At 31.2% G+C, this 26,523-nt stretch overlaps 2 protein-coding genes across 10 annotated transcripts in view; one reads left to right on the forward strand and one right to left on the reverse strand.

The window, feature by feature from the left end:
- The window catches only part of LOC105148923 (uncharacterized), a 256,440-nt gene extending 252,452 nt beyond the window's left edge, over positions 1 to 3,988 (forward strand). The window contains exons 1-2 of one of the 2 annotated variants that reach the window (XM_011060983.2): positions 626 to 757; positions 2,285 to 3,988. In XM_011060983.2, the coding sequence (XP_011059285.1) occupies positions 2,503 to 3,432 (930 nt within the window). In that variant the 5' untranslated portion in view covers positions 626 to 757; positions 2,285 to 2,502 and the 3' untranslated portion in view covers positions 3,433 to 3,988. Of the gene's footprint in view, positions 1 to 625; positions 758 to 2,284 lie in introns of those variants that run through there. The other variant, XM_087414137.1, reaches the window with a different exon arrangement.
- The window catches only part of LOC105148922 (echinoderm microtubule-associated protein-like 2), a 46,072-nt gene extending 20,864 nt beyond the window's left edge, over positions 1 to 25,208 (reverse strand). For 6 of the 8 annotated variants that reach the window (XM_087414135.1, XM_087414131.1, XM_087414134.1 and 3 more), the window contains exon 1: positions 2 to 646. Coding sequence is in view for 1 of the 8 variants with exons in the window: in XM_011060978.2 (XP_011059280.1) it covers positions 7,092 to 7,137 (46 nt within the window). In the remaining 7 variants the exon portion in view is untranslated. Of the gene's footprint in view, position 1; positions 647 to 7,091; positions 7,197 to 24,680 lie in introns of those variants that run through there. The other 2 variants (XM_011060978.2, XM_011060973.2) reach the window with 2 other exon arrangements.
- Between the last annotated feature and the right edge of the window lie 1,315 nt (positions 25,209 to 26,523).

The following is a 26,523-nucleotide window of genomic DNA, read 5'->3' on the forward strand; positions in this document are numbered from 1 at the left end:
CCAATAATTTCTCGAACAACGATCACAGGATTTACACAAAAATTTAACAATATCTTGCAAATTGTGCAACGTGATATCACGGTAAACGTAGATACGAAGACTAGCTTCACATTAAACGAGCAGAGTAAACTCAATGTAATTGACACATCGGTGTATCCAACAATTACCAGAAACAACAAAATGTGCTACGACAAAGCCCTTTCCAAGTGACACAACGGAATCAACCAAACCTTTGGAAAATCTTTCACTTTGCACACGGTCGGGAAAAGCGTAAAAGGAATAAAACGAGCGTGACTGGTTTAGTCAAGCAAGATTTTTATTTCCACACACGTTCCACAGTAAAAACAATTCGAGCGGGATTCATCGAATCTTCTGACGGCGGGAATCTCCGCAACACGTTTCGCGAGCGACGGAAGCGCTGCGTCGGGAAACGACACTTCCGTCTCGGGGAAACGAAAATCGGAAGTCATCCGTGAGATCCGCACGACCGGTGTGACTACACGCTTTCAAATTTCAACGACTTCGTCCGCCCCTCATGAGGGACATCAAATTCGACTCCATCGTGCTGCGCTGCTCTTGTAACACGTGTGTTTTCCGTGCGGCCGCCCCAACGTTACTGTCAGACCGACTCCAGCTGCTTAGGCCGCGATCAATACGGTCTAGATAGTCGAGATGATTCAGATGACGGGCCACGCCACGCCATTAACTGTGGATAGAACGTACGTAGCAGCGTAGAGGTTTGCATCGGTGATAAACGGTAAGTTTAATTGCCAGGAATAAATACTTAAATTAATTGTCGCTTTATTGTAAAATGGTGTCAATTAGGATATCTGATTTTTAGCAAATTTACACAGTAGAATATCTAATTATTTTCTTCTCTAATCGTTTTCTTCTCTTATTTTCTGAAGAGGACCTGATATTATCGAAACATCTGTAATTGATGATTGATATATATTATTTTAATTACACACGTATAACTGGTGTCAATTTTTATTAGCTTTAATTACACACGTATAACTGGTGTCAATTCTTATTAGCTTTACATTCCTTTATTAATTTAATCTTTGGAGCTTTTTTTAATTTTAATTCTTATTTTCTTTGTGATTATACCTCCTGATTCTTATTTATTAAGAGAGTCGTCTAAATGTATATGTATTTTATAACAGAAATTTTTAATATAAATTTAATATAAATTTTTATAGAACATAATTTCTCCAATTTAACTATTTCTAAAAGGATAAGTTTTTTTAGCGTTATCTTCGGTTTTCTGTTTTTTCTTAAACAAAATAAATTTCAAATTGTTTTATTTTTCTATTTCAATTATGTCCGATATATTTCAGAAATTTTCATTTATGAATTAAAAATTCACTTATTTTTAATTCGTTTAATTAAAAATCTCATTCATACTTTAATTATATTATATTTATATACTCATATTAATTATATACTCATATTAATTGTTTATATTTCTAATTATTTCAAATTTCTCTTTTACTGATTGATTTATTGAAGATTATTTTGTAATTATTTGCTAATATCCGAAGCATCAGATAATTTCGTGAACGAATTATCTTCGAATTTTTGATGTGTACAATTTTTCTTTCGCGATCAATCTAAATAAACGATGATTGTATCTTGTCTAACGGTGCACCCTCGCAATTCTTCGAAATGAATTCTAGCTTATATTGCCCATATATATATATATATATATATATCAAACTAATACATTAAAAACTTCTTCTAAGCAAAAAATAGTGAGATTATGCATTTAGAAAAAAAATATAGTATGATTGTTATATAATTGTATGATTGTTAATATAATTAGTATTCTTAATTATTTTAAACTTTTCTTTTACTTATTGATTTACTGGAGATATACATTATTTGCTAATATTCGCAGCAGACAATATAATATAATTAGTATTGTTAAAACGACCGCATTTTATTAACGAACACAATATAAACACAACATTAGTATTAAGAAAGCATAGACTATAAAAGATATTTTGTAGTTGCAAATTTTGTATGCTATAAGGTTATGTAAGCAAGATTGCAAATATAACGAACAGTACAGAAAACGACGCAAAGGCAGACGTAATAAAGAGAATACTGGAAATCACAAGTGAAGCGCTTTATTGACCTCCATACAATCGAGTTCAGCTGATCATCTGTGTATCATATCTCGCTTGCCACGTAGGACCGGGTTAAGACAACGATAAAGAACGAAAGAGGCAGCGAGAAACGAGCACTGATTGACTTCCGTTTGTATCTCTCTTCTTTCCAGATATTTTCTGTCAAAACTCACGGTGCTGGGATCGGCAACAGTGCGGATCATAATCAGGCATAATCAGAAAGATCTTCATCAAGTGGAAGCACGTGCAGTTATTAGCAGACTCCGTATAATCGAAAAAGAAGACGACGCTCGCTCACAAGAATGCTCTGTAATACGAATTCTGTGGCAACAATTTCATCCGTGAACATGCTTTTAATTTGCATTTAAAGATGCACGAGCCCTATTCAAAAGCTCAAGTGCAGCCGCAACAGGACGAGCAATTGGTCTGCGAGAATTGTGACTGTAGCTTTATGACGATGTCGGAGCTGCGTGAGCATCAGAAGGAACACATTGCCGAGGACTGTTTTAGCTGCGACAACTGCGACTACGTGACCTCCCACAAAAAGGACTTAATCATCCATCAGAAGAGTCACAATGTGTCTTCAATTATATGTATCAATTATAAGTATCAGTGCGAGGAATGCGGCGAACAATTTCAGAGCAAGAGCAACTGCCAGGTACATCTGTTGTTACATACGAATAAAAAATTGACTCAGTGCGGCGTGTGTAATGTCACATTTCGCCATCCCGAAGGTCTACGATTACACTCGAAGCTACATCAACCGGACTATGTACAGCCAGAAACGGAACACCTCTGTAAGTTGTGCAACAAGCGTTTCTCTCAGAGACAAGTGTTACTGGTGCACATGAAGATCCACGACGTGGAAAACAAGTACGTGTGCACGATATGCGGCAAGTCCGTATCTAGCAAGTTTTTTCTCAATGTGCACCATCGCACGCACACCGGCGAGAAGCCTTATGTTTGCGACATTTGTGAGAAAAGCTTTGTCTCGCGGAAGTACTTAAACCTACATTATAAAACACATAGGGGCGACAAATCGCATCAATGCAATTTTTGTAAAAAAAGATTTACTCAACGGTACTCATTGATAGTACATCTACGAAGGCACACAGATTATCGACCTTTTCCTTGCACAAACTGTCACAAATCGTTTTTTACAAAAATATTGCTGAACTCGCATTTGAAAACGCACGCGAAACGAAACGCTCGACAGCAACAGAAACGGCAACAGCAGCAAGAAAGTTCGCAACAAAGAAAGGAATCATTGCCGTCCGAAACGGTCACTATAATGTTGTAATTAGGACAGTTATTGCTTAGATTCTATATTTTTGTTATGAAATCAAGCTTGTTTATTTCTCTTATGTTTCATCAGCGAAGGTGATATTAGCAGAAGATGCAAAGAATAGATATAAATAACAGCCAGGTATTTTGCAATCTACACAAATCTATAAATGTTTTAATTCTATAAAATAACTGGTGAAAGTACCTATATTGTAAAATACTATTCCGTATACAATACTCATATACAAACTATTCCGTAGTTTCATGAAAAATGAAAAAACATATATATTTATGTGAAATATAATATATTTATAAGTGTATGTTTTCTCTAAATGTACTCTAAAAACGTATTCTCTAAAGATATTTAAATTAATTGTCACCTAATCTTGTCTCATTTTAGTCTACCCTCCATAGCAATTTTTAATAAAAGAAATTGTATTCACGAACTTTGTCAGGATAATGATTAATTATATCAAAGATCTTCTAAGATATGTCGTTTTCTATGAATACAGGGATATTGCGATTAATAATGCCAAAAACTTGTCAAACAATAAAATAGGTGGTATGAAAAACTTACTCACCAATCATTCATTTTCTTAAAAATCGTTATAAATAATATATACAATGCTTGGTGCAAATCGTTTTACACAACAAATTAATGTTATATCAGCAATCTACAGTCAAAAAAAAAATTTTTCTGCCATGTTTCCTGTTTAAGTTGTAATTATAAGCATTTTGACAATTAACCTCGTATGAGACAATCAGCTCCAGTTTCCCCTACATGATTCTCAATTTGAATACTAATTATGCAGGTTTCAAACGTGAAAATTTTTTCAAAAAAATAGCAAATCCAAAATACAAAAAATCTTGTAAATATGACACGGATGTGTATAACTGTTAATTTCACTTTTCTTAGATAATCAGTAAGATAAAAAGACCAAAGTATGAATATCTATATTAAAATAAATGAAACACTTGTTAATGAATAAGACTTCACTCAGTGAAGTCTTATATTACTCTGTTTTAATCATTGATAAAATTTTCATTGATTCAGTTTAAGTAGAAGAAGATATTAATAACGTTTCATCATCCCTAGGCATGATACTCGCCAATAAATCAACGTTATATCAACGATATATCGTTGGGTGGGGCCCATTATAAAATTGCACTACATTCGGAAAGAATTGATAGGTGGAAACAAGGGGAGCGAATCGAATATCTTCCATATCACGTAACAATTGCTGCGACTTAAAAGTATCGAAACAGGAGAGCAATTATCACAGCCAATATATCATTTTTTATTATTATTATAAAATTGATAACGTACTGCATAAGTTATTTAACTATTAATTTATATTAAAAACATTAACGTTATATATAATACTTCTTCGAGGAGAATTCTGGCGAAGATATTGAAACACTGTAACGTGAAGCGACAACACAAATTTCGCTTCTAGGATTACTCTGAAACTTTCGGAATAATAAATTACGTCGAAGACAATGCAATCTTAATTACATCGTTGCACACTAGCATTCTAATTGTTTCTCTCTCTCTCTCTCTCTCTCTCTCTCTCTCTCTCTCTCTCTCTCTCTCTTTCTCTCTCTCTCTCGGCATTCACAAACTTTTAAATTGTATAACGATTGCATACATTCACAAAAATAACAATAAACAGCAAAGTTAGATGATATATTTTTTTAAAAAGAACTTTTTAACTAGTGTAAAATTATAAATTTTAAATTTAAACTTGTAATAAAAATTTATATTTTATATTTGAATTTTAACATTCTCTACATCACATTTTTTAAATTATGTGATTATGTATTTTAAATATTTTTCAGATATTTTTTGAATATATTATATATTATATTATATTATATATTATTATATATATTATATTATTCATAATATGATAATTTTAGTTACATATCTAATAAGTGTATTTTTTATTTTATCAAAATATCAATTTATTTATCTGCTAATCAATTATCAAAAATCATTATACATAAATCCGCCTGATATATCTATAAAAATAACGATTTTCTTCGTATTTTGTATCCTACGTCTCCAAAACAGAGCTGATGTGAAAGTAATCGACTGCAGGTTGGTTATCGACGATATATTTTTAGATAGAATCCGTAAGTCGATACGTGGGCGTAACTGCTTCACTGTCGCTCAATTAAGCAAGTAACGTTAACAACGGAATGAACTCAATTGATGATTGTTACACATAAATCACCCATCTCACACTTCCGCGTTACGTCAATAAGATATTGATGCTAAACGAGTTTTTTCAGAATTCAATCTAGCCTAACAATGATGATATACAGTTAGTATTTGATTTTTCCGACCTATTAAATTTCTGAATCTATTTATTATTTCGTTTTTTACGTTTAAACAATCTATTTTGCAGATATATTACGTGAGTTTTAATTTTTAATTTTTAATATTTATAATTTTTCTTTTTTCCTGTTCTTTTTTTTAAATATTTTTATTTGCTCTTATAAAGTTCTATTCATATTTTTACTTTTCAAGCTACATTGAGAAAAAAATAGCCTAAATTTAAATAAATATTTATTTGAATACTGCTAACTAAACATTTAAATTTACAATAAATAAATATTTACTTACTAAAAAAAAAAAACGAATTGTTAAATCAAATTAATGTTTTTTGTACCAAATAAATATATTTTTATGTTTAATAAATATTTAATTGGTACTATTCAAATAAATATTTATTGAAATTTAGAATTTTTTTTTCTCGGTGTAGTCGAACATAAAAAATTCATTTTGTTCAATCACGTGTGTATACTCTATCAGATTTAGAATCAATTTTTCACGACGATGACGAAAATAGGTTTGGAAAGCAATCATGCGTTTGATGAAGAGATTTTTCTTCTCGACGAAAACCGATCAGAATTTTTCTCGATAGACGCAGTGCAGACATCATAATTCTGCAACGAGCGAATTGAAAAGATATTCCGCTGTTCAGAAAGTTCAGGCAAAGGAGAAGGTGAAAAATTTTGTGAAATTCCAGAAGGCACCGTTAGCTATGCTTCAGAACCGGTAGATCGTTATTAATGAAAGAACAGGATGAGCACTATGGACGCACCTTCAAATAACGTCATCATACCACCTTGAATGGCTTATGTAACGAGTGCCACCGCGCCGTAGACAATGCGTTACGTGACGCGTGTGCAAGCGTGCACATTGTATCGAATCGTCGTTTTTTAATCGAAATGCGTCCTTGTGCGAGGATTCTATCGAATTCTATATATATGATAGAGACTATATATAATTTGACCAGACATAATTTAGCATTCTGCTAGAAATCAATGACACACAGGTCAACGAGAACATTGTTCGAGTCAATTTATTTGCAATTACATTACTTTTATATTAATATACGCATACATTTTTTTAGAATAAACTCTCTTCATTTCTTTAATTACCAATCTTTTAAATTCTTTTTTGAGTCATTAATTATTATTCGTAATTTTTTAATTATTGATTTTCTTTGTTTTTAAATATTTTGTAAGTTCCAGTTACTATAATTGAGATGTTTAACTGAAAATACACTCCAATTATTACGGTAGAGGGAACAACTTAACTTTGTTGCAATTTTCAATAAATAATTCGTCACGATAGCACTATTACTATAAAAAGCGCAGCCTTACCCATTTCTTGCCTCGCACTCTGTTCCGAATGCCCGTTTACGCGCATCGTCGACTCCGAACTTTCCTTTTCATACTTATACAGCACCTTGATTGAGAATCCCGCCTCTGTAAGAAGAAAAGAACAATATTTATTATATGCACTTGCATTGCGCGCGCGTCAAATCGCGATACAACGGAATATCGCACGCACCACTTCCGATCGTGTCTTCCTATTAATTGTTTTCATAATTACCGGAACAGGGCCTGCCATTGTGCGAAATCATTGTTCAAAGACAATGGTCTTAACTAAGAATACCGTACGGAAAAATTACCAATGATTAAAATTATCTATAATATAAAATATATATATAAAATATAAAATAGTATAAAAACGGTTATTTTAAACTTTGCTAGGTGAGGACACGATCTAATAAATCGAAGGTCAATGATGGTTAGATAACAATTACATAAACGGTATTCTGTTTTACTTGATGCTTGTGAAATCATAGAATTATGGTCGTATAATATTGAATAAAATATAAAATTTGAAATTATAATTAAAAGATGTATGTTTTAAAAGTTGTTATTCCCTTAACTTATAGTACCGCTCAAAGTTTTCAATACTGCTTTCTGTAAAAATATGAACTAATTGTTGGTTAAATGCGTTTGTCTTTTATCTCGGTCCTTTTTATATTTGAACCAAAGAAGTGTTGATATTATATTTTAATTTAGTTTGTATGAAATAAGGAAAGAAATAAAAAAACAGGCACTAATAAGTAAATATTTAATCCAAGTTAAAAATGATAAGCAAGTAACGTATTACAGGGTATTTTCCATTTGAGCACAAATCAACACAAATGTCGTTCTATCGTTATTTCACTGGAATATCATGAAAGATAAAACGATGTTTGTATCGACTTGTGTCACTAAAGGAAGTAAATGGAAAGCATTCATATTCTACAATTATCAGTTGCTAAGGAAGAGTGGAAGAAAGAATTACAGGCTTAAAAAACAAGTAATATAGTGCACTAGTGTTCAAATAAACACTCTGATTAACATGTTTTAACGTAACGTTAATTTATTATGATTCTGAGAATTTGAATATTGTATTTTACAACTTCACTATTCACTTTTTAAAAATATGCAGAATATATTAATCTAAGTTAACAAATATTTAATATAAAATAAAAACAATTTTTCTTTTTTTTTCCGTTTATTCTATACATTTTGTCATTTATTGAAACTTTGAAGAAGTACGTATATTATAAATAATATAATATAATAAATATATTTTAAATATTTGCAGAAGTTATATGTCGGTAAAATTCCAATATTTTCCATATTTAAATTAATTTTTGTAAATATTGCAATATTAAAACTTTTTTGAATTTTTCCTTATATCTAGATGCAAATCATTTCTCACAATTAGTATAGATTTCTCGGGCAAAAGGACTTACGGGTAGGTCGGACCTTTACGTAAGCGGCCATGAACAACAAAATCTCGTAACTTTTAAACGCGCACGCGTTTTTCCGCGCCTCGTTTTTTGCCCGGGAGCATGAATCGCCGACAATTCCGCTCGAAAGAAGAAACATCAATGTATAATGACCTTGGCCAATGAAAACGAATGGTACGCGATAGTGTGCGTGCATAAAGAGTCATCAAGGGAATGTAGGACACGTTGTACCTTTCGTATTTATAGTGACTGTAAGAAGAAAGTGCATACTGCGGATTTTTATATAGGATGCCGCGACTACAAGCGAGATTCATGCCTTATGTATGGATGCTGTTACAAGTACGATAGCCTTCAATTACTTTAAGTGTGTTAAAGATACGCAATAGCACATTTTTTGTGAAACGCTCGCGGGATTCGAAGCAATACACTTCTTTCAAACAATATTAAAAGATTATTATATTCTAGATCAGGCTATTCCAACTGGTGTGTCGCGAAAACTTTACAAGGTAAAAAAGAAGCGAAAAAATTTAGAAATAACAGAAAAAGCGAGTAAGTGAAAAATATTTTTAAAATTGTGGAAATCATCTAAATTATATTGTGTTTACTCTTATTTTAATCAAAGTGACATCGTTATTGCGCAATAAAATCACTTTTAATACAATAAAAAAAAACTTCTTCACTGCTCACTTCTAAATGTTAGCGGTATTTGATAAAAGATTGTTGAGCGCTGAAGCGTGTGCACTTAATGAGATACCTTGACAAATTTGACATACTTAATGTACCGTGAATTGAAAAAAGGATTAAAAAACATTGGTCTAGATAAACCAGGTATTAATCGAAGTGGATCATAATTCGAAAATGATGTTCTCGATTATTTACGATTATGATCGGTATCTGCAGTCAATTCTTATATTTAACGCTTTCTTAAATACAGTCTTAAGATGTCGTGAACCAATAAGAGAACTGCATCTTAATCTGTAAAGAATCGAAGGCCCTTTTAGGGATTCGACAATGGCGTCATCTTTTTTGCTACTCAATCCCATGACATTGACAAAAAAGTTTTAGCTCTTAAAATAAAAAAGTCGATCAAAAACATATTGGTTCTCAAAGGAAGTTCTTAAGAAGTTACTTAACCCTTAAATGCCACTGGGGGTCCAAAAGACCCCAAGGTTTTTTCAATCGTATATATTTTATCCCGCTGTAAATTGAACTTCTGGTTTAAAAATTAAAAATTAAAAAAAAAATTAGTTTATTTATTTAAAAACTATGCTTTTTAAATTTTAACTAATTTTTTTAGTATATTTACAGTAAAATTTCATCATAACTGCAATTAGATTTTGTTTTAGAAGCTTTGAGGTACATCCAAATAAATTTTCAAAGCAAAATAATGAAAACTTTAGGAATAGTATACACTTTTTCACACTGGAATGAAATTAACCTGTAGTTTCTGCGTGATTTTTTTTTCATTTAAACACGGATGTGGCATTTAAGGATTAAGATGATCTTAAATTAAGAACTATGAATACTAACTTATATGTAAAAGAATGCTCAAGAAATCGGTCCTTGATTATTTACGATATAGAAGACTGCCCAAAAAATACATCTTTGAATACATGAAATCTTCTCCGACGCCTCATAAAACAGGAATATGAATACACGATGATATAAATTTTTCGGCATCCTTTTGCACGTCTTTTGCTACGTTCCGCTTTCGCGCGATTTCTCAATCCCTCGAGACATCGACTCATCTTGTCGCCGTCATCATTGTAACCGGCTCCATTTTTGCCTCACGGTACTCCGCTTTTGCGCGCTCGTTCGCGACTATCGATATCCACTTCGGCTGGAGCGGGCTCGAGCGAATGTATGTCGGAAACGCAAAGAGATCTGAAGTGTATTATCGCGAACTGGGACACGGTGAGTATATTACTCGGCGAATATGGTCAGAATACGTGCCAGACTCAGTGGTTTACAATCTCACTCCAAGCAACCTGACGCCGACAGTCGTCTCTTGAATCAAAGAAGCTACTACAACTTTGACTCCAGGTTGTGCAGACAATGCAGTCCATAATGTGCGTATTTAAGTCTGAAGAACGATAAAATTCTTCAAAGCAATTTATTTACACATGACACGAAAATTAAACTATTTATCCTAAGATAATTTAATATAAAGAAAGCTAATTCTTAAGTGTCAATAATTATTCTTAATTACTTTTATTAAATTTTAGAAAATTTAAAATATTAGAATTACTATGTAAGAATTACTAAAAAATATCTCTTATGCAAATATTATCCTTGATATCCTTCTGTTATGTTCTTATATGAAGATTTCTAAATTCCAGGCATTTCTAAAATTCAGAACTTTCAGATGATCTAAATACATTAACTGATTAATATTTTATATAATTTTTTGCATTTGTATACAATTTTTTAGAAAATTAATAAAATTATAATTTCTAATTTAATAAAACTTGAATACGTAAATGAAAATTTACATTATTTATTGTACACATTATATATGTAAATTCTAGCATCAATAATAAGCAGCTCGTTTCCAGATTAATATTCTAGTATTTCTATTTTTTCAAGAAAAATGACTGATTTATTATTAGCAGCAAAAGAAAAGGCGAGGAAACAGGAGAGCGAACGCAGGAGCTCGAAATACAAAACCAGTAAGCATTGACCCGGCCAGAATGCTGCCTTATTGGTGCATAAGGCCGAACCCCACGGTGCTTATTTTACAAGATCTCGTTGTGCACACTAGACGCGTATTTGTCATGCACCGCCATATACGCAACCTTATACGTATTATACACGATATGGATAATTGGTTCAACGTTCTATGTTCGTAGGCAGCCCCGCGTTGTTGAGCTAACGTACGTTTAGGACTCTTAAGCCGGTCAAGTGACATTAGGTTTACATGAATAGCCGCACCTATGATTTCCGTATCGCGTTTTACGATATTTCTTTCACCATCTGTACAGGCAGATTGGTTTAAATCACATCAAATTGGTCATTTCGAGATAATTGGACAGACTAGCGAAACGTTACTGCGTTAGATTGATCTGCTATTTAAGTTGCAAAAATCACACAAAATAAAAATTATGTATTATGATCGAGATCTACAAATACATAATGCATGACTGAGAAATAAAACGGCCTTCAACTTTTATAGCGTTCCGACAATTTACATATGTTTAATTGCATTATCTTTTAACACATTTTTTGAAATTTTAAATTGTAAGATAAAAAGAAAAAAAAATTTTTTTAAAACGTTCAATTATTTAATATAAAATTTAATTAGTTAAATAATAAAATAACATATAAATTATGCATTTATTGTAATTTTTTTTAAAGTTGCCTTTTGCAATATTATTCGTTGTCTATTTAACTTTAGAATACATTGAATAATATTGTGGTAATTGTCAAAAATCACAAATGCATAATTAATATATTTTATATTATTTAGTTAATTAAATTTTATATTAAATAATTAGAACGGTATCAATTATTAATTATATTGACGTACAAATTAGGTAAAATACGCTATGCGTATTGCAAAGCTTACATAAGTGACATAAGTTGCATTTATATGTAAAGAGCAAACTGAACTTTCTATTGTGGGAAAATTTATGCAGCTACATTAGCTTAACCGAATATGCATTGCGCTCGCAGCAAAACCACTAATAAGGACATGCGAATCGAAATAGCAGCAAGCAAAGATTGCAGAGAATGCGTTTCGTAGGTGAGGGCGATTGTGCGTTTCGAGCACTATGACAATGCGAAACGAATTTGCATATACGCGAATTGATGCTGCGAGATGGCAAATGGCGACGTCGAGGATGATGAAGTTTAGTTGGCTCGAATAAGACTCGTTAAACATAGTTGGTAGTTAACAGACAATCTGCTGACGAAAGTGGATCAACGTTGAATTTATGGTGTTGGAATTACTTGAAGTTCTATAGCGTTTAGCTACTTTGTGTTCAAAAGTCATAAATAAGATGACATTTGTTGTAATGTTGCATTATTATCAAGTTAGCTACAAAGTTTTGTAATATATGCGATAATCTTGAAGATGTGTAAAAAGTAAATCACACATTTCTTGTATTTTTATAATACTTTAATTTATAGCTTGAATATTATGTAGCTTCTTATATATTTTTCACAATTGTAATATAATCTAACGAATCGGTATAAAATATTGATATATTACGACTACTGAAGCGACTTCTTAATTAATCTGAGACATCTTATGTAAGCAAGTAATATAACTCCATCAAGTTGAACATTCACAATTAGCCTCCTTGAGAATAGCAGCATGTAATTTTCAACGAAGAAAATACGATTAAGAAAACGTCAAATATCTCCAGCAAGAACCTCATCAATCTCTGTTTAGTCTCAGCAAACTTGTAAACCTTCCACTTGTATATCTCATTCTAATTCAAGTGTCATTAAAAAATTTTAAAAACATAAAACTATACATATTATTTCAGTATAATATTAAATAATTACAATCAAATTACATGTGTATGAAATAATGGGGATAAAATGAAAACTGAATTTATATTACATTCCGCAAAATGGAATGCGAACGTTAACCTTTACAGAATGAAAAAATCATTATAGTACACTGAAACAGACAGTATTATATTTAAGACAAGAAATACAATGAAATAATGAATTCTAACAAATCTTACTCGAGAAAAAGATATAAAATTTTAAAAGTAAATCTCCCACGTTCTAAGAATTAAAATATGTATCAGTAAATCATGAATATAACTATTACATAGATATAAATTGATTTATTTACATTATATATTTTATGTAACAGTTATATCCGTTTGCTGGGATACATCTATTTCATATATTTATTTTAGTATTATAACATTAAAGAAGTAGAAAATTATGGTTATCTAAATCTTAATGTAAATAAATACGCGTGCAACATGTCTTGAAGTTGTGAAGACATTCAATTACAAAACAGACTTTCTCATGATGATGTAAAAGAATAGAATTTCCCATCTTACGGTATCGTTATTATTTCAATGTGCAATACACTTTCCAGCCAAACATTCCTTTCTTCAGTTCGTCGGTAACGAATAATCCGTTAGATGTTAGATAGTTTCATGTAACATTACAATGTTTAATGAGAGATACATAAAATAATAAAACCTACTGAAATGAAGAAGAAATATCAAGTTAATGACAAAAATAAACTCATAATAATTTAAAGAAAACTATAAAAAATATAGCTTGCAATTTCAAGTATAACAAAGTGTATAAATATTCCGCTGTTTGGTCGAATCGCTCTATTATTAACATACAATGGAATGCATACAAAATACACTACAGTACTATTTGTAGCAACTTCATGTTGTTGCAGATACATAGTCAACGCTATGTTAAGGAAATAACTCGTCAAATATTGGTACACGTAGAAACAAGGACGCAAATTATGCTCAGAACACGACTAATCGATCCATTACAGTCTCGACTTTAACTGACCTAGTAATAATAATTTCGTCGAGCCATATAAAATTCAATTCCCGCTGTAATGTAATTTGTTACACTTTAATCTTTTATTTTTTACGCGAAATAACTATAGCTAATGAAAAGAACCTGAAGTTATTTAAAGATATTATTAGATCAGTATACGCATGCATGTAACTTAAATTGATATTACGACCACACAAATTTTATGAGATTATTCTTCGACATTTATCATAATGTGGGCAATATTACACAATTTATTCATAGCTTCTAAGATTAATTAGATAAAGCTTGTAAAGTATGCATAAAAAGTCGTACTTTTAATATTACATGATAAAATTTAATTATATAAATGTACGATATTATTATCTTATATACTGAGAAAATTTTTGCTTGAAGATGGATGAATCAGAATATTTTAATCATGTCCATCAGAATTGTAATTATGTCAACTAAATTATTCTCGGATATAATTTTATAATAATTTTGGATATAATTAATTTCCGCAAAATAATGGATGGATTGTCAATATTACTAAAATATAATGAAGCTTTTCGCGCGCGCGCGCGCGCCCAAATTGATATTACAACCACAAATATTTTATGAGATTATTCTTCTTCGTTTATCATAACGCGCGTAATATTACATAATAATTTACCATCGAGTGCCGGTAGAGTAATCTCTTCGGCATACTTATTGAAATCTCCCTTCAGGCAGCAATAGGTGGGTGTTATGTAAATTTCGGTGGGTTATCCAAAGCTCTAATGGCCGCTCGCATAGTCAGCGCTAAATAAAATAGCTATGAGCAATCCACGTCTCTCTCGTTTATAGTTTCTAATCACGCATTTCCCTTTTACGCACGTCTCCTCGAGGAGAATCGCTAGACTGTAATGGCGACACGACTCTAAACTTGACAATGCATTTTATAAGATATATAATTTCTTCTATACAATTAAACGATATCATATTTGTACGAATTAAGTTTGTATGCGATTTTTAATTAGCTATCGTAAATATTTTTCTAAGTATAATAACACTCTATTTTTGATGTTTATGTCAAAAAGATTGCATTAAGAGAAAATAAGACTTGAATCTTTTTTATATTTTATATAAGAGCATTATATTATATATTAGGTGTTGGAATTAATTCGTAGCGTTTTACAAGTGATGGGAAGTACTTTCATTAATGTATTTTTTAATGCTCATGTGAAATAAATAACATTCTTTCATTAAAAAACGCTACGAATTAATTCCAACACCTAATATATATATATATTTTTATATAGATTTTTTTTTATGTTTCTCATAATAATTATATAATCTCTAATTACTTATTAACATTTTTAAAAGTTAACATTTTAATAAAAGCTTTAATACAGTTTACAACTGCACTTTAAAACTTCTAACATCAAAATATAATTTTAGTTATTTAGTTGTAAAATTACTAAAATTTTGAAATTGAATACTTAGAGAGAATACTTTAGAAAGCAATAATGTCATGCAATGTAACAGAAGTTAATGATTTCACTTGATCAGCAAACATTACGCCACTGCAGCAATCACTAGGAAATGACGTTAAATCATTCGCGTCTTATGTTTAGAGCTGTTTCCAGTTAACAAGGCGTAGGTGGATATTATGTAAATTTTGGTGCAGCATCCTTCGCGTTAATGGCGCGATCGTGAAGGCATGCGACTGGCGCGAAGATAAATAAATAGGAACAAGATACGAATTGTGTGGATGGATGTGAGATCAAATATATCCCATCACGTGTCCAAGTATAGCTATTGTCACACTGAAAAAATAAGGGGAATAATGTGTGTGTGTGTGTGTGTGTGTGTGTACATATATATATATATATATAAAATAAAATAAAGTAATTAAACAGATTAAATTAATTAATAAAAGAGTCTACACGTTTAAAAACTATTTAACACAATTATTATTTAATAATTGCATTTTAATTACGTTTTTTTATTGTACAATAATTTTTTCAATTTTTAACTGTATTTGTCGAACTTGTTTTTACTAAATTATTTAAATATCTTCTGTAGTTGTTTTATGATTCCAATGACGAAGACTGCAAGACCTGTTTTGATTTATAAGGACGTCGATCGATAATATTATCGACCACGAGATTCCGGAGAGAGTCTCTTCATTTCTGAACTGAAATCTTGATCCGGATAACAAGTTGCAACAGGATGTTATGCAGAAAATATGGCGCTGTATCTTTTATGCAAATTCGCGGAGCAGGTACATCCTTCTCTTATCTTATACATGAATTGCGCAGCAAACGTTATTAATTGACGAAGATAAACGTATTTCTGTGAATAATACTCGCAGATTGAATTTATATTAAACATCGATTCTTAAAATGCAAGTTCACGATATTAAGTCGCATTACGTCTTGCGTGCTTGTTTTCTAAAATGATAAGATAGCAACGTATACCTTATTCTTTGCAACGGTGAATTCGATAAGTAAATCTGCAATAATTTCCTTTAGATGAACTTCTCGCATATAATATTCTAATGCCAAGGCTGTATAACGTTTATTCTGAAATGGAACTTCTTGTAATCGCAGGTGAATGGACGAGAAAGTAAATCAAATTTAAAATTACAAACTCGCTCATATACTTATTTCCATTCACTTGAACTTCCATTCACTTCAATAAATATTAGTTTAATTTAATTGTGACTTAACTGATTTACTATCTGGACCTATTTGTAGAAAAAGATACATGAACTGATTTAAAACGTCAGATAATCTTAATTAATACGTACAATGAAACAGAATGAAACAGAAAATTTGTCTAATCATATCTAATTATAACTGTGTTCATGAAAATGACTGTATATCATCTTTCATAGCGAAGCACATAGTCATCATGTGGTCATTATATTTTTCTTGATAAACTGATACGCAATTTTAATCCACTTTACTTTTCATACCATCCGCCGCACTATGTTGCATACTTATTAATACATCGCTTGAAATATATATTAATTAGTTAATCTCAGTTGTATTCTGTACACAAAATTATATAGTCAATGCTTCTGTACAAAGGGTAAATATTTAATGTACCACGTTATTAATTTATACGTTGCGAAACACTTAAGAATTTTAATTAATTTCTAGATTAATTGATTATCATGACTTTATACTTATGTCTTTGATCTAAATAAAAAGAACGAGTTTTATTTTTGCTCATTGAATTCTGCACTGACTCCAAATGATTCTGTTATTGTTTTTATTAATTTTATATAATTAATAGTTTTTATTACAGATCTGTATAATAATTTAATATAATGTTTTAAAAATAATAGCTTTACTATAAATAAATTTTTACGCTAAATTTTTACTTTTAATTTTAAGATTTATAAGGTTGCAAATTTCGAGAATATAAATATTGGTTCAAAATATACAACAACGTTTTTGTTTCGAGATGAAGCTAACTTATACATATTTCTTAATAATTTATTGTGTATCTTCTTTTAATTATTAATAGAGTATATTAATAGAGTATATATTAATGTTAATTATTGTTAATATATTTTAAAACTTGAAATTGTCTATGTATTAATAGAGATTAGTTGAGGAAATAACATTTTAATAAGATACATGTTTCCTTGGCGCGTGAAATCTAAATGACGCATCGAATTATTATTTATTCAGTTTATTGCTAATTCAAACGGTAATAACGAGAAAGTCGCGGGAGTTGCGTAGGAAAGGTTTACGTGTCAATTCCGCGCATGCAAACGCATACCTTACATCGCGTTGCAGTTGATTGACCTCGATGTCCACTAAGCGCGTAGCAATGGCGGTAGGATAGGTGGCACCTATCGAACTTGTGCCAGTAATTCGCGCGTGAAATCTAAATTCTACATCCCACTACTATATGTTATATCGTCAACGCAAATTCAAGTGCGATTGCAACGAGAAAACATAGTAAATAATTGAATTTTTCAATCCTACTAACAATGAGCCACCTTATCATTATTGTGATAATGTATATAATAATATAAACAAATGAAAGTTAGATTGATAAGAATAAATCAAATAAATAATAAGATAAGGAATTCAATTTTCAAAATATTTTAAAACTTGATTCTTGATGTTTAATAGTATATGTATATTCATATGTAGATTGATAAATCCACGTTTTCCTGTTTTGTAAATTGCATGCTGATTTGCCTTGAATTTGACTTGAAACGCAATCGTAAACTGAACCAAAATCAACTTCACTTGAAGAGGGGATTTTTTCATTTATTTGATATAATTAATAATACATATATCCAGTTAATAAAATTAATAGAATGATCTTTACAGTATTTACTGAATTGAAGAGTTTCTTTTCTTTAATTGGATACTATTATTTATTATGTTTTTTTTACAAATTAAATTATTTTGTGTATGATACTTTATAATTATGATTATTACTGCTTTAATATAATAACTATGTATGTAGTTCTAGCAACAAATGTATATAGTTGGCAATCTAAAATGACTATAATTATAGTTATTATAACCATAAAATAATTGAAATTACCATAAAAATGATTCAAGTGACTATAATTTTATAGTTATATTTTGAAACAACCATAAAAAATATGGTTATAATTTAATTTGTAAAAAGAATGATAAATAATAATGTCCAATTAAAGAAAAGAAACTCTTCAGTTCAGTAAATATTGTAAAGTTTATTCTATTAATTTTATTAACTGGGTATATGTGTTATTAATTATTTTATGTTATAATAACTATAATTAGTCATTTTAAGTTGCCAACTATATACATTTGTTGCTAGAATTATATACATAGTTACTATTATTATTATTATTATTATAACAGTAATAATCATAATTATAATAATATCTAATTATAGTTACAAATATAAAACATTTTTATCTCAGTGTATATGTACAATGTTTCAACGTGATGAAAGCGAACGTTAAAATGGTGATTCGTGCTCGGAATTTCTGTGGATATTCTGTTTCTGTCGGAGACCGTAGTCAGCCCAAAGGTGAGCGGTGTTGTGTACCAGCAAGAATTTCATAGCAGAAAAAAATAAAAGTGCAGAAGTTCTTATTAGTAGTCAGGGTCGAATGTTAAAGTAAATCGCTATATTTAGTCAAGGCAAGAGTGATCAGGAAAACCCTGCCAAAAGTCGATACTTTTCTTAGCAGTCCATGTATCATCTTAATTCTTTTATTATCAGATATAAAGAAATTAAAATATTTTATATTTCTTCGAACGCGAAACATTTTTCAAGGTTAACACCTAAAAACGGCAGTAATTAAGAGCCACGGACTTTGACACTTGGCGGCCTTGACACTTATCGCAAACAAATAATGAGCCTCGACATGAGAATGTATTCCTATTCGTTTTAAATTCCCCCTGCGGACGATAAGGAAGCACGATACGAAGCCACGATTTCCTCATAACCGCCGAGCTAATAGCAATCCCGTGGGAACCTCTGCACCCTACACTACCGCAAAATAAATTTCGTTATAGGCTACACTTAGAACCCGCTGCGCGCAACAAATGTCAGAGATACTAAATTCTTATCTCGTACGTCGTTGCGCTTGCTGCGCGTTTATAGACATTTTATTTATTCTTAACGTGCGCATACTGTGCTTTATTCCTCCGTGTACTTTGCACAATAAAATTTAACAGAATAATATCTCCACATGAAGACAGAATGAACATGCAGCGTGGTAAACTAATGACAATCTTCGTAACTTCTATTAATATATCTTTCGAATTTTGATGAATTCTACGAAATCCTAATTATACAGATTTAAAGATTACGTGAACATATTACGATGAATAAATAGTTTTTACAGGAATTTATTTTTATATCTTCTTTTCACTTTCTCTTCTTATCTGACTTTTAAACACTACATTTTATATAATTGCATTTTGTGCATCTGCGTCAATTAACATTTTTATTATTTTCAAAAAAATTTTCTGTTCATAATTCTCTCATTAAAAAAACATGCGGTTTTAAGTGCAAATTAATTTTCCACTTCTGAAAGCTATTGTGTAAGGCTAGAAAGTTGAGAGATATATTACACGATATCTCTCATTACGATTTTAAAACGCAAAAATAAATTTACTGAAGCCGCTATCGACCTGAAATCATCTGAAGACTATGTCGCACATAATCGAAATATATTCAAAAACTCAAATCAGTATTCGCAGAGCATTCATTTTGAGTGTCTAAAATATATTAGCGCAGGTAGCGAAGCCTATTAAGTGGAGAGCGTTCTTACAAATTGCTATTGTATATTCAGCTTTAAGGTAACGACAATGAATTCATTCATTTGCTTTTTTAACTCGGACCGGATTCATAGAGAAATGCAGGTGAATAGAGGAGAGTTGCCAAATGCATATCAATAAATTTTTTTTTATTATATTTTTATTATTTAGAATAAAATATTTATTTTATTCAGTATTAATTAAATATAATAGTTTTAATATTGTCAATTATTATTTTTTATCTTATAATAGAAATATAAAATTTTATCTTATATATATATATAAGAAACTTGATAGATTTTTTTTTAAATATTGATTTAATCTTTAAGCACAAATATGTATATATAATACAATAAATATAAAATATTCTACAATAAACTTTCTTTTATAAAATTATAAAAATTCAGAATAAAATTGCATAATTACATTTATATTAGCTATATATATTAATCAAGAGAAAATTAATATCAATTATACTTGAGTTTTTAAAATGTTGTTAATATACGAAATGTTAAATTTTTGTTTATTTTATTCATTTCTCAGTTATTCCATATTTTTGTCTAAGTGTTATTTATATTAAATAATAATTATATTGTTGCGTATATTGAATATAATATTGGTGAAGTATGATTTGAGTGACCACAATACGCATCAGTAACTCTCTCTTACCGTTTATTAAAACGGTTATTAGTGTTAACTAACTTCTTTTTTCTTTATAAAGATGCAATGTACAGGACGCAATATACAGGACACTATATTAAAATTAATTGGATACAAACTTTGAGACTGATATTTCTATTATTAGATGGAACAAGTAAATTTAACTCTTATCCTACTAGGTACAATTTAGTGTCTCATCCATACTAGGGGCACTAAAATCCGTTTGTTTTTTTTCATCTATTCAGCATGATTCAGAAACTCTTTAAAAATTCACCAACATATTTTCAACTTTTTAGAATAATAAATATTGGCACTTCATTTTGAAAAATAATAAAATGTAGTATAATTTATAATTACCGAGAGATGTAAAGAAATTTGCACGAACAGGAATCCCTCGATAACATAGTGACCCCCCCCCCCTTTAGTAGGGTAAGAGTTAAAATGGCTAAAAAAATATTATTGATATGCTGATCGACACGATCGGCTTTGATGGAGATATGCCTTTACACACACAACAAAAATATCCTGAATACATCATACAAATATCCTATAAACACTGTGATATGTTTAGACTGTCCTTATGATATAATTTCGGCATTTCTGCTGTACGAGATACATTCAATTTATTGAGATGATGTTTTTTTGAATGGTTCAAATTTACCTGTACATAATAATAGAATCAGACTGAAAGTTCACACCTATTTAATCCAAATGCCAATTTGGCATACAATCCCGTATATTGCGCGTATATAGAACAGTTGAAATAGAGAACCACTGGCGGGCAGTGAAAATTTCTTTTCTTATACTAAGAAGGTAATGATTCTGCATGTGTTCGCCAATGCATGTGAGTTCAGGTTGTGCACAGGGAAGTCTGGCTTACCTCCGAGCGCCGGCAGACAATAAACAGAGTCGCCGAAGCGACCTGAAAGGGTGCAAAAAGAAAACGGAATATGAAATCAAAATTCTTTTAATTTTAATATACATAGTTTGATAAAAGAGAAGAGAAAAGTTTTCAGAACCTTCTAAAAGTTTTCCTAAATAAGACGTCCTCCAAAGGCGGCAAAGTTTTCGCGCTATTATTAACGTTGGCATTTTGTCAAAACTTATCGCGAATACCAATCGTCAAAATAATTAAAAAATAAATCTCTTCTAAAAGTTTCTTTCAGAATTTATGAGTAAGATACAACTGGAATATTTTGTAATGTAATTATTTCTTTTTCGACCTAAGATTCGTAAACGTCATAAACATGTTGTTACTCGCGCGTTTGAGTATCTCATTCACGCGAATAACATGAGATACGAGGATGTGTTTCCTAGTTATTTGTACGTTCGCCGGCTATAATTAGTCGTTTTGCTCGTCGCGTTATCTCGCGCGGAAGCGCGGATAATCGACCATGATTACGTCTCCACGCGCAATGACGAGATACCTATTTCCGTCGCGCGTCGTCGATAACGAAAATCGGGGGCTTCCTTGTCGAGGACGTGGAGCGCGCGAAATTTTTCCGCCAGCACCGTTATGCTCCGCTTTTTCGTCGCGCACTCATGGGAGTCACACTCTCTATACGCCGACTCACGACTTAGACAATGGCGAGAGAAATTACGCTGGTGAATGTCGTGAGAAACTCGGTTGTGCACGCCGTTGGCTCACATTGTTGGAACAGGTCGTGTAATTGGCGACGGTGCTCGAGATCTTTGATCGTCTCATCCTGTGTCCAAATACGCGAGCACATGTTACGTACGAAGCAGAAATGTGCGCGGTTTTATTAAAAAAAAACACCCCCTTCCCCTTGATTTTCCTCTCACTATTTTTATAAATTGAAGAAGTGCCAAAGAGTAATATGTTATTGCTCAACACCTTCTGACCTGAACTGCAAGTTGGATTATAATTGTATACTGTATGTTTTTCCTTTATGCGCAGTTAGATAACAGAAAAAAGAATACTTGCTTATAACATGAATTCTGTAATGACGAAAATTTTATTGCATTGGCATCACTCACACTTTGCATGGATCGTTTACATTTTGTTTTAGCACTTACGTGTTAAGAAATAAGATAATTTTGTCACAGCTGTACTGAAAATAAATAATTTTTATTTTATTATAATTTTTTAAATAAAATTTTTTTAATTTTTCTATGAAAAACTTTTTTAAGCAGCGTTTAAGAGACGTTTATTACATCGTAAATAATTTATGGATAAAGCTTTATACGTTTATCTTACGCAGAAAGGGTTTATTTTTATATTGTCTACCGGAACGTTAGCGGAATAATTATTAAAGGAAGGTTATTGTTTCCCGTAAAGCATTTCAAAACGCTTGCGTGAGCAGCAAAGTTTTCTCCTCGATCTTATCGAACTTATTATCGTATCTCGACAGTAACAAACTTTAAAATTCCAATACGTTGAAGTCCGACATGAGTAAAATGCAAATAATCTGAATATTGATAAATTTTGTAAATGTATTAGGTGTTGGAATTAATTCGTAGCGTTTTTTAATGAAAGAATGTTATTTATTTCACATGAGCATTAAAAAATACATTAATGAAAGTACTTCCCATCACTTGTAAAACGCTACGAATTAATTCCAACACCTAATAATATTTTGTGTTTCTTTATTAATGTTCTTACAGATGATTTATGTGTTTAAAATAATTATATATAGAAAGATATAATTTTGACATACGATATTTTTAAATACGTTATTGAATAATTATACTTAGGAGAATAAATTAAATTATATTATTATTTTATATTTTTTAGAAATCTTGTTTATCCTTTTTAAGAAGTTGCTTCAAAAGACGCATTTAGACGATATTTTATTCATAAATTATGTTAAATATGATTTCGACATATATTGGCAATTTGCTTACACCTGGTCTTTGATAATGAACGATTATTGGAAAAGCAATTTTGTAAAAAGTTGAAACGCTTTTAATCAAGCGATACGATCCACTTTTGCTAGTTCAAAGCATTTTCGCCGACACATTATCTATGTACACGATATTGCTTCTTGAGATTTCTCGTCAATTGCAGAAGAAATATTGGATCTTTAAATAAATATGACTAAAGATACTTAGATTTTCTAACGCCTCCAGCAAATTATGTCATTACCGAGATTAATCTTTGATTGGATATTGAATGTATCAGAAATAGATATATTAAATGATTTTTAAAATTACAGATTGATTTGAAAATAACTTGTCCTTTTAATTTTATTCAGATATATTTTAGCAAAAATTTAATTTGCAATTTTTATTAGTAAGAGAGATATTTAATAATTATATTACCACATATTTATGTCAATTATATTTTTGCTTAAAAGAAATTAACTTCAAATTTATCAAAGAGTTTGTCACTGGGAGGACTATTAACTAATGAAATTATGTACAATAAATTGAATTGTATTTAGTAACAGATTCCAATTAAATTTTCGCTAAAAATTATCTACTCCAGATTTGTCAGAAAATTTATCTCATAAGAGAAAGTAAACACTTATATTATCTACATGTATTACTCACTCAATAAATAATTTTTAAAATTATTTTTAAATCTAAACGCAAAATAGAATCGATTCCAGGCTTCAAGTCTTCGAATTTTGCTTTCACAAACGCGCCAAAGGCGAATTCCTTCAGCTCTCTTTCAAATATTCTGATGAATGAATCGTTACACCAGTAATCGAGTTTGCGCGACTGATCTTGTTTATCGCGATAATATCGCATACGTGCGTGATGAAGATATGCGAATTTCACATGCATACCTGAGTTGCGGATACAAAAATTTTACGCGAGGAGATGAGCTTCTCCTTGCCTCCTCGAGAAAGGGTGACCGCGCTCTCCTGGCCGGCAGCAACCCGCACGAGGATGTTTCCTCAAGGTATTTGCATACAATCCGGAGACTGGGGCCGACGGCGGTTGAGGAATCCGCGGAAAGCGGCCGACCGGTTAGCTTCTTCGCCTGCCTTCCCTCTTCTTCGTTCGTCCGGTGCAACGCGTCGCGTTTCTCCAGGTCGAAGGCGAAGGCCCCACTTTGAGCGGTTCCTTCCTTCCGGTTTCTCTTTCCAATACCGGATGTGATCCCCGATCGACGAGGACCAACCGGAGAAACGGCAAACTCGTCTCTTGGAGACGTACGCGCGCGCGAGAAAGAGAGAGAGAGAGAGAGAGAGAATTCGCCGGACGAAGAATACGTGGAGAACGGAAAGTCCGTCGCTTCGTCAGCAGCTTCGTCGGGCGAAAGGTGCCGCGCGGTCGAGAACCCAGCAAGTACTGCTGAGGCCAACAGGTGAGCCGTGCCAGCGGTTTACGGCCAGTGGCGTATCACACTGGTATCCTACCGAGGGCAACAGGTGTGACGACGCAGCGAGATATCAGGAGCGTAACTTGCTACTTCGTCATTTATCAGCTTCGCTGCTTATCTGTTACCAGCTATTTTCCAATCAGTTTGATAAAAGCGCGAGAGACATTGTTTGTTTGAAAGCTCTACATCTAAATCTGAGAGAAGTGTTCATGTTCAAAGATTCTTACTTTTTAAAAAGAAATCTGAAGAAGTACGAAATGTGTCTATTTAATGTGTTAAATTAAATAAATACACATATTTATGCAGTCTACGATTGAATGAATCTTTGTTACTGCTTTGTGTTTAAATAACTTGTACTTTGGAATTTCAACTTCTTTAATCGCTTCAGCATCAGAAAACAGTTTTATAATCAGCACCGGTTAACATTTTTTTGTAAATGAGTTATGGATTAATCTGTAAATATTTGCAATGTATTTTCTAATGCAATTCATTTTTTAATAATTTTGTTCGAATATTTAATTAAAAGAGAATATGCAATTAATATTAGAAAAAGCTAGACGTCTCATCTGTAACGCGCCAGTTTTATTCATAAGATTAGATCTTGGTATAATAAAAAGATGATTCTGAAATTTTAAACAACTTTCATTATGACTATAAAATTTATAAGATATTAACAAAACAATTCTTTCACATTAATAATGCTTTTTTATGCCTTCTTGTTTATATTGTTTTCTAACAAAATATGAGATATATATATGAGACGATAATTGAGCTTATAAATAAATAATCAAAAGCTAACACTTTGTCTGATGTGACTTTTTTTTTCAAAGGATATTATTTATTAAAATATTAATTGTGTTATTTAATCATGATTAAATTTGCACAATGTAAATGACAATTTTTGTACCAAAAAATTGAACGTAAGAAACAATAGATAAGATATAATTAAACAATATAAACAATACAAACAATAGATAAAGAAATAGCATCCAGAGAAATATCTAGTAACTGTGTATAATAAAATGTTTAATTGATATTCCTATTGAATCGCTCTTGAATTAAGTTATAGAGGTTTATGGAAGAAAACCGGTTCTCTCCGAATCCGGAAGAAACATATGTCGAACAAATGTTACCGGATAATTCACTGACACTCCGGAGGTTCTCATAAATATCGACAATCGCGGTTTCCGACATGAACTTTCTGCATCCGCATTTTTATATGACACACACACTTTGTATTCGCGCGAAAATGCGCGACATGCATTTTTCGCGAAAACAATCACTAAAAGTAAAAAGGACGAAAC

This window comes from Acromyrmex echinatior, chromosome 15 (genome assembly GCF_024713525.1).
Source record: "Acromyrmex echinatior isolate Ae372 chromosome 15, ASM2471352v2, whole genome shotgun sequence".
NCBI lineage: Eukaryota > Metazoa > Arthropoda > Insecta > Hymenoptera > Formicidae > Acromyrmex > Acromyrmex echinatior.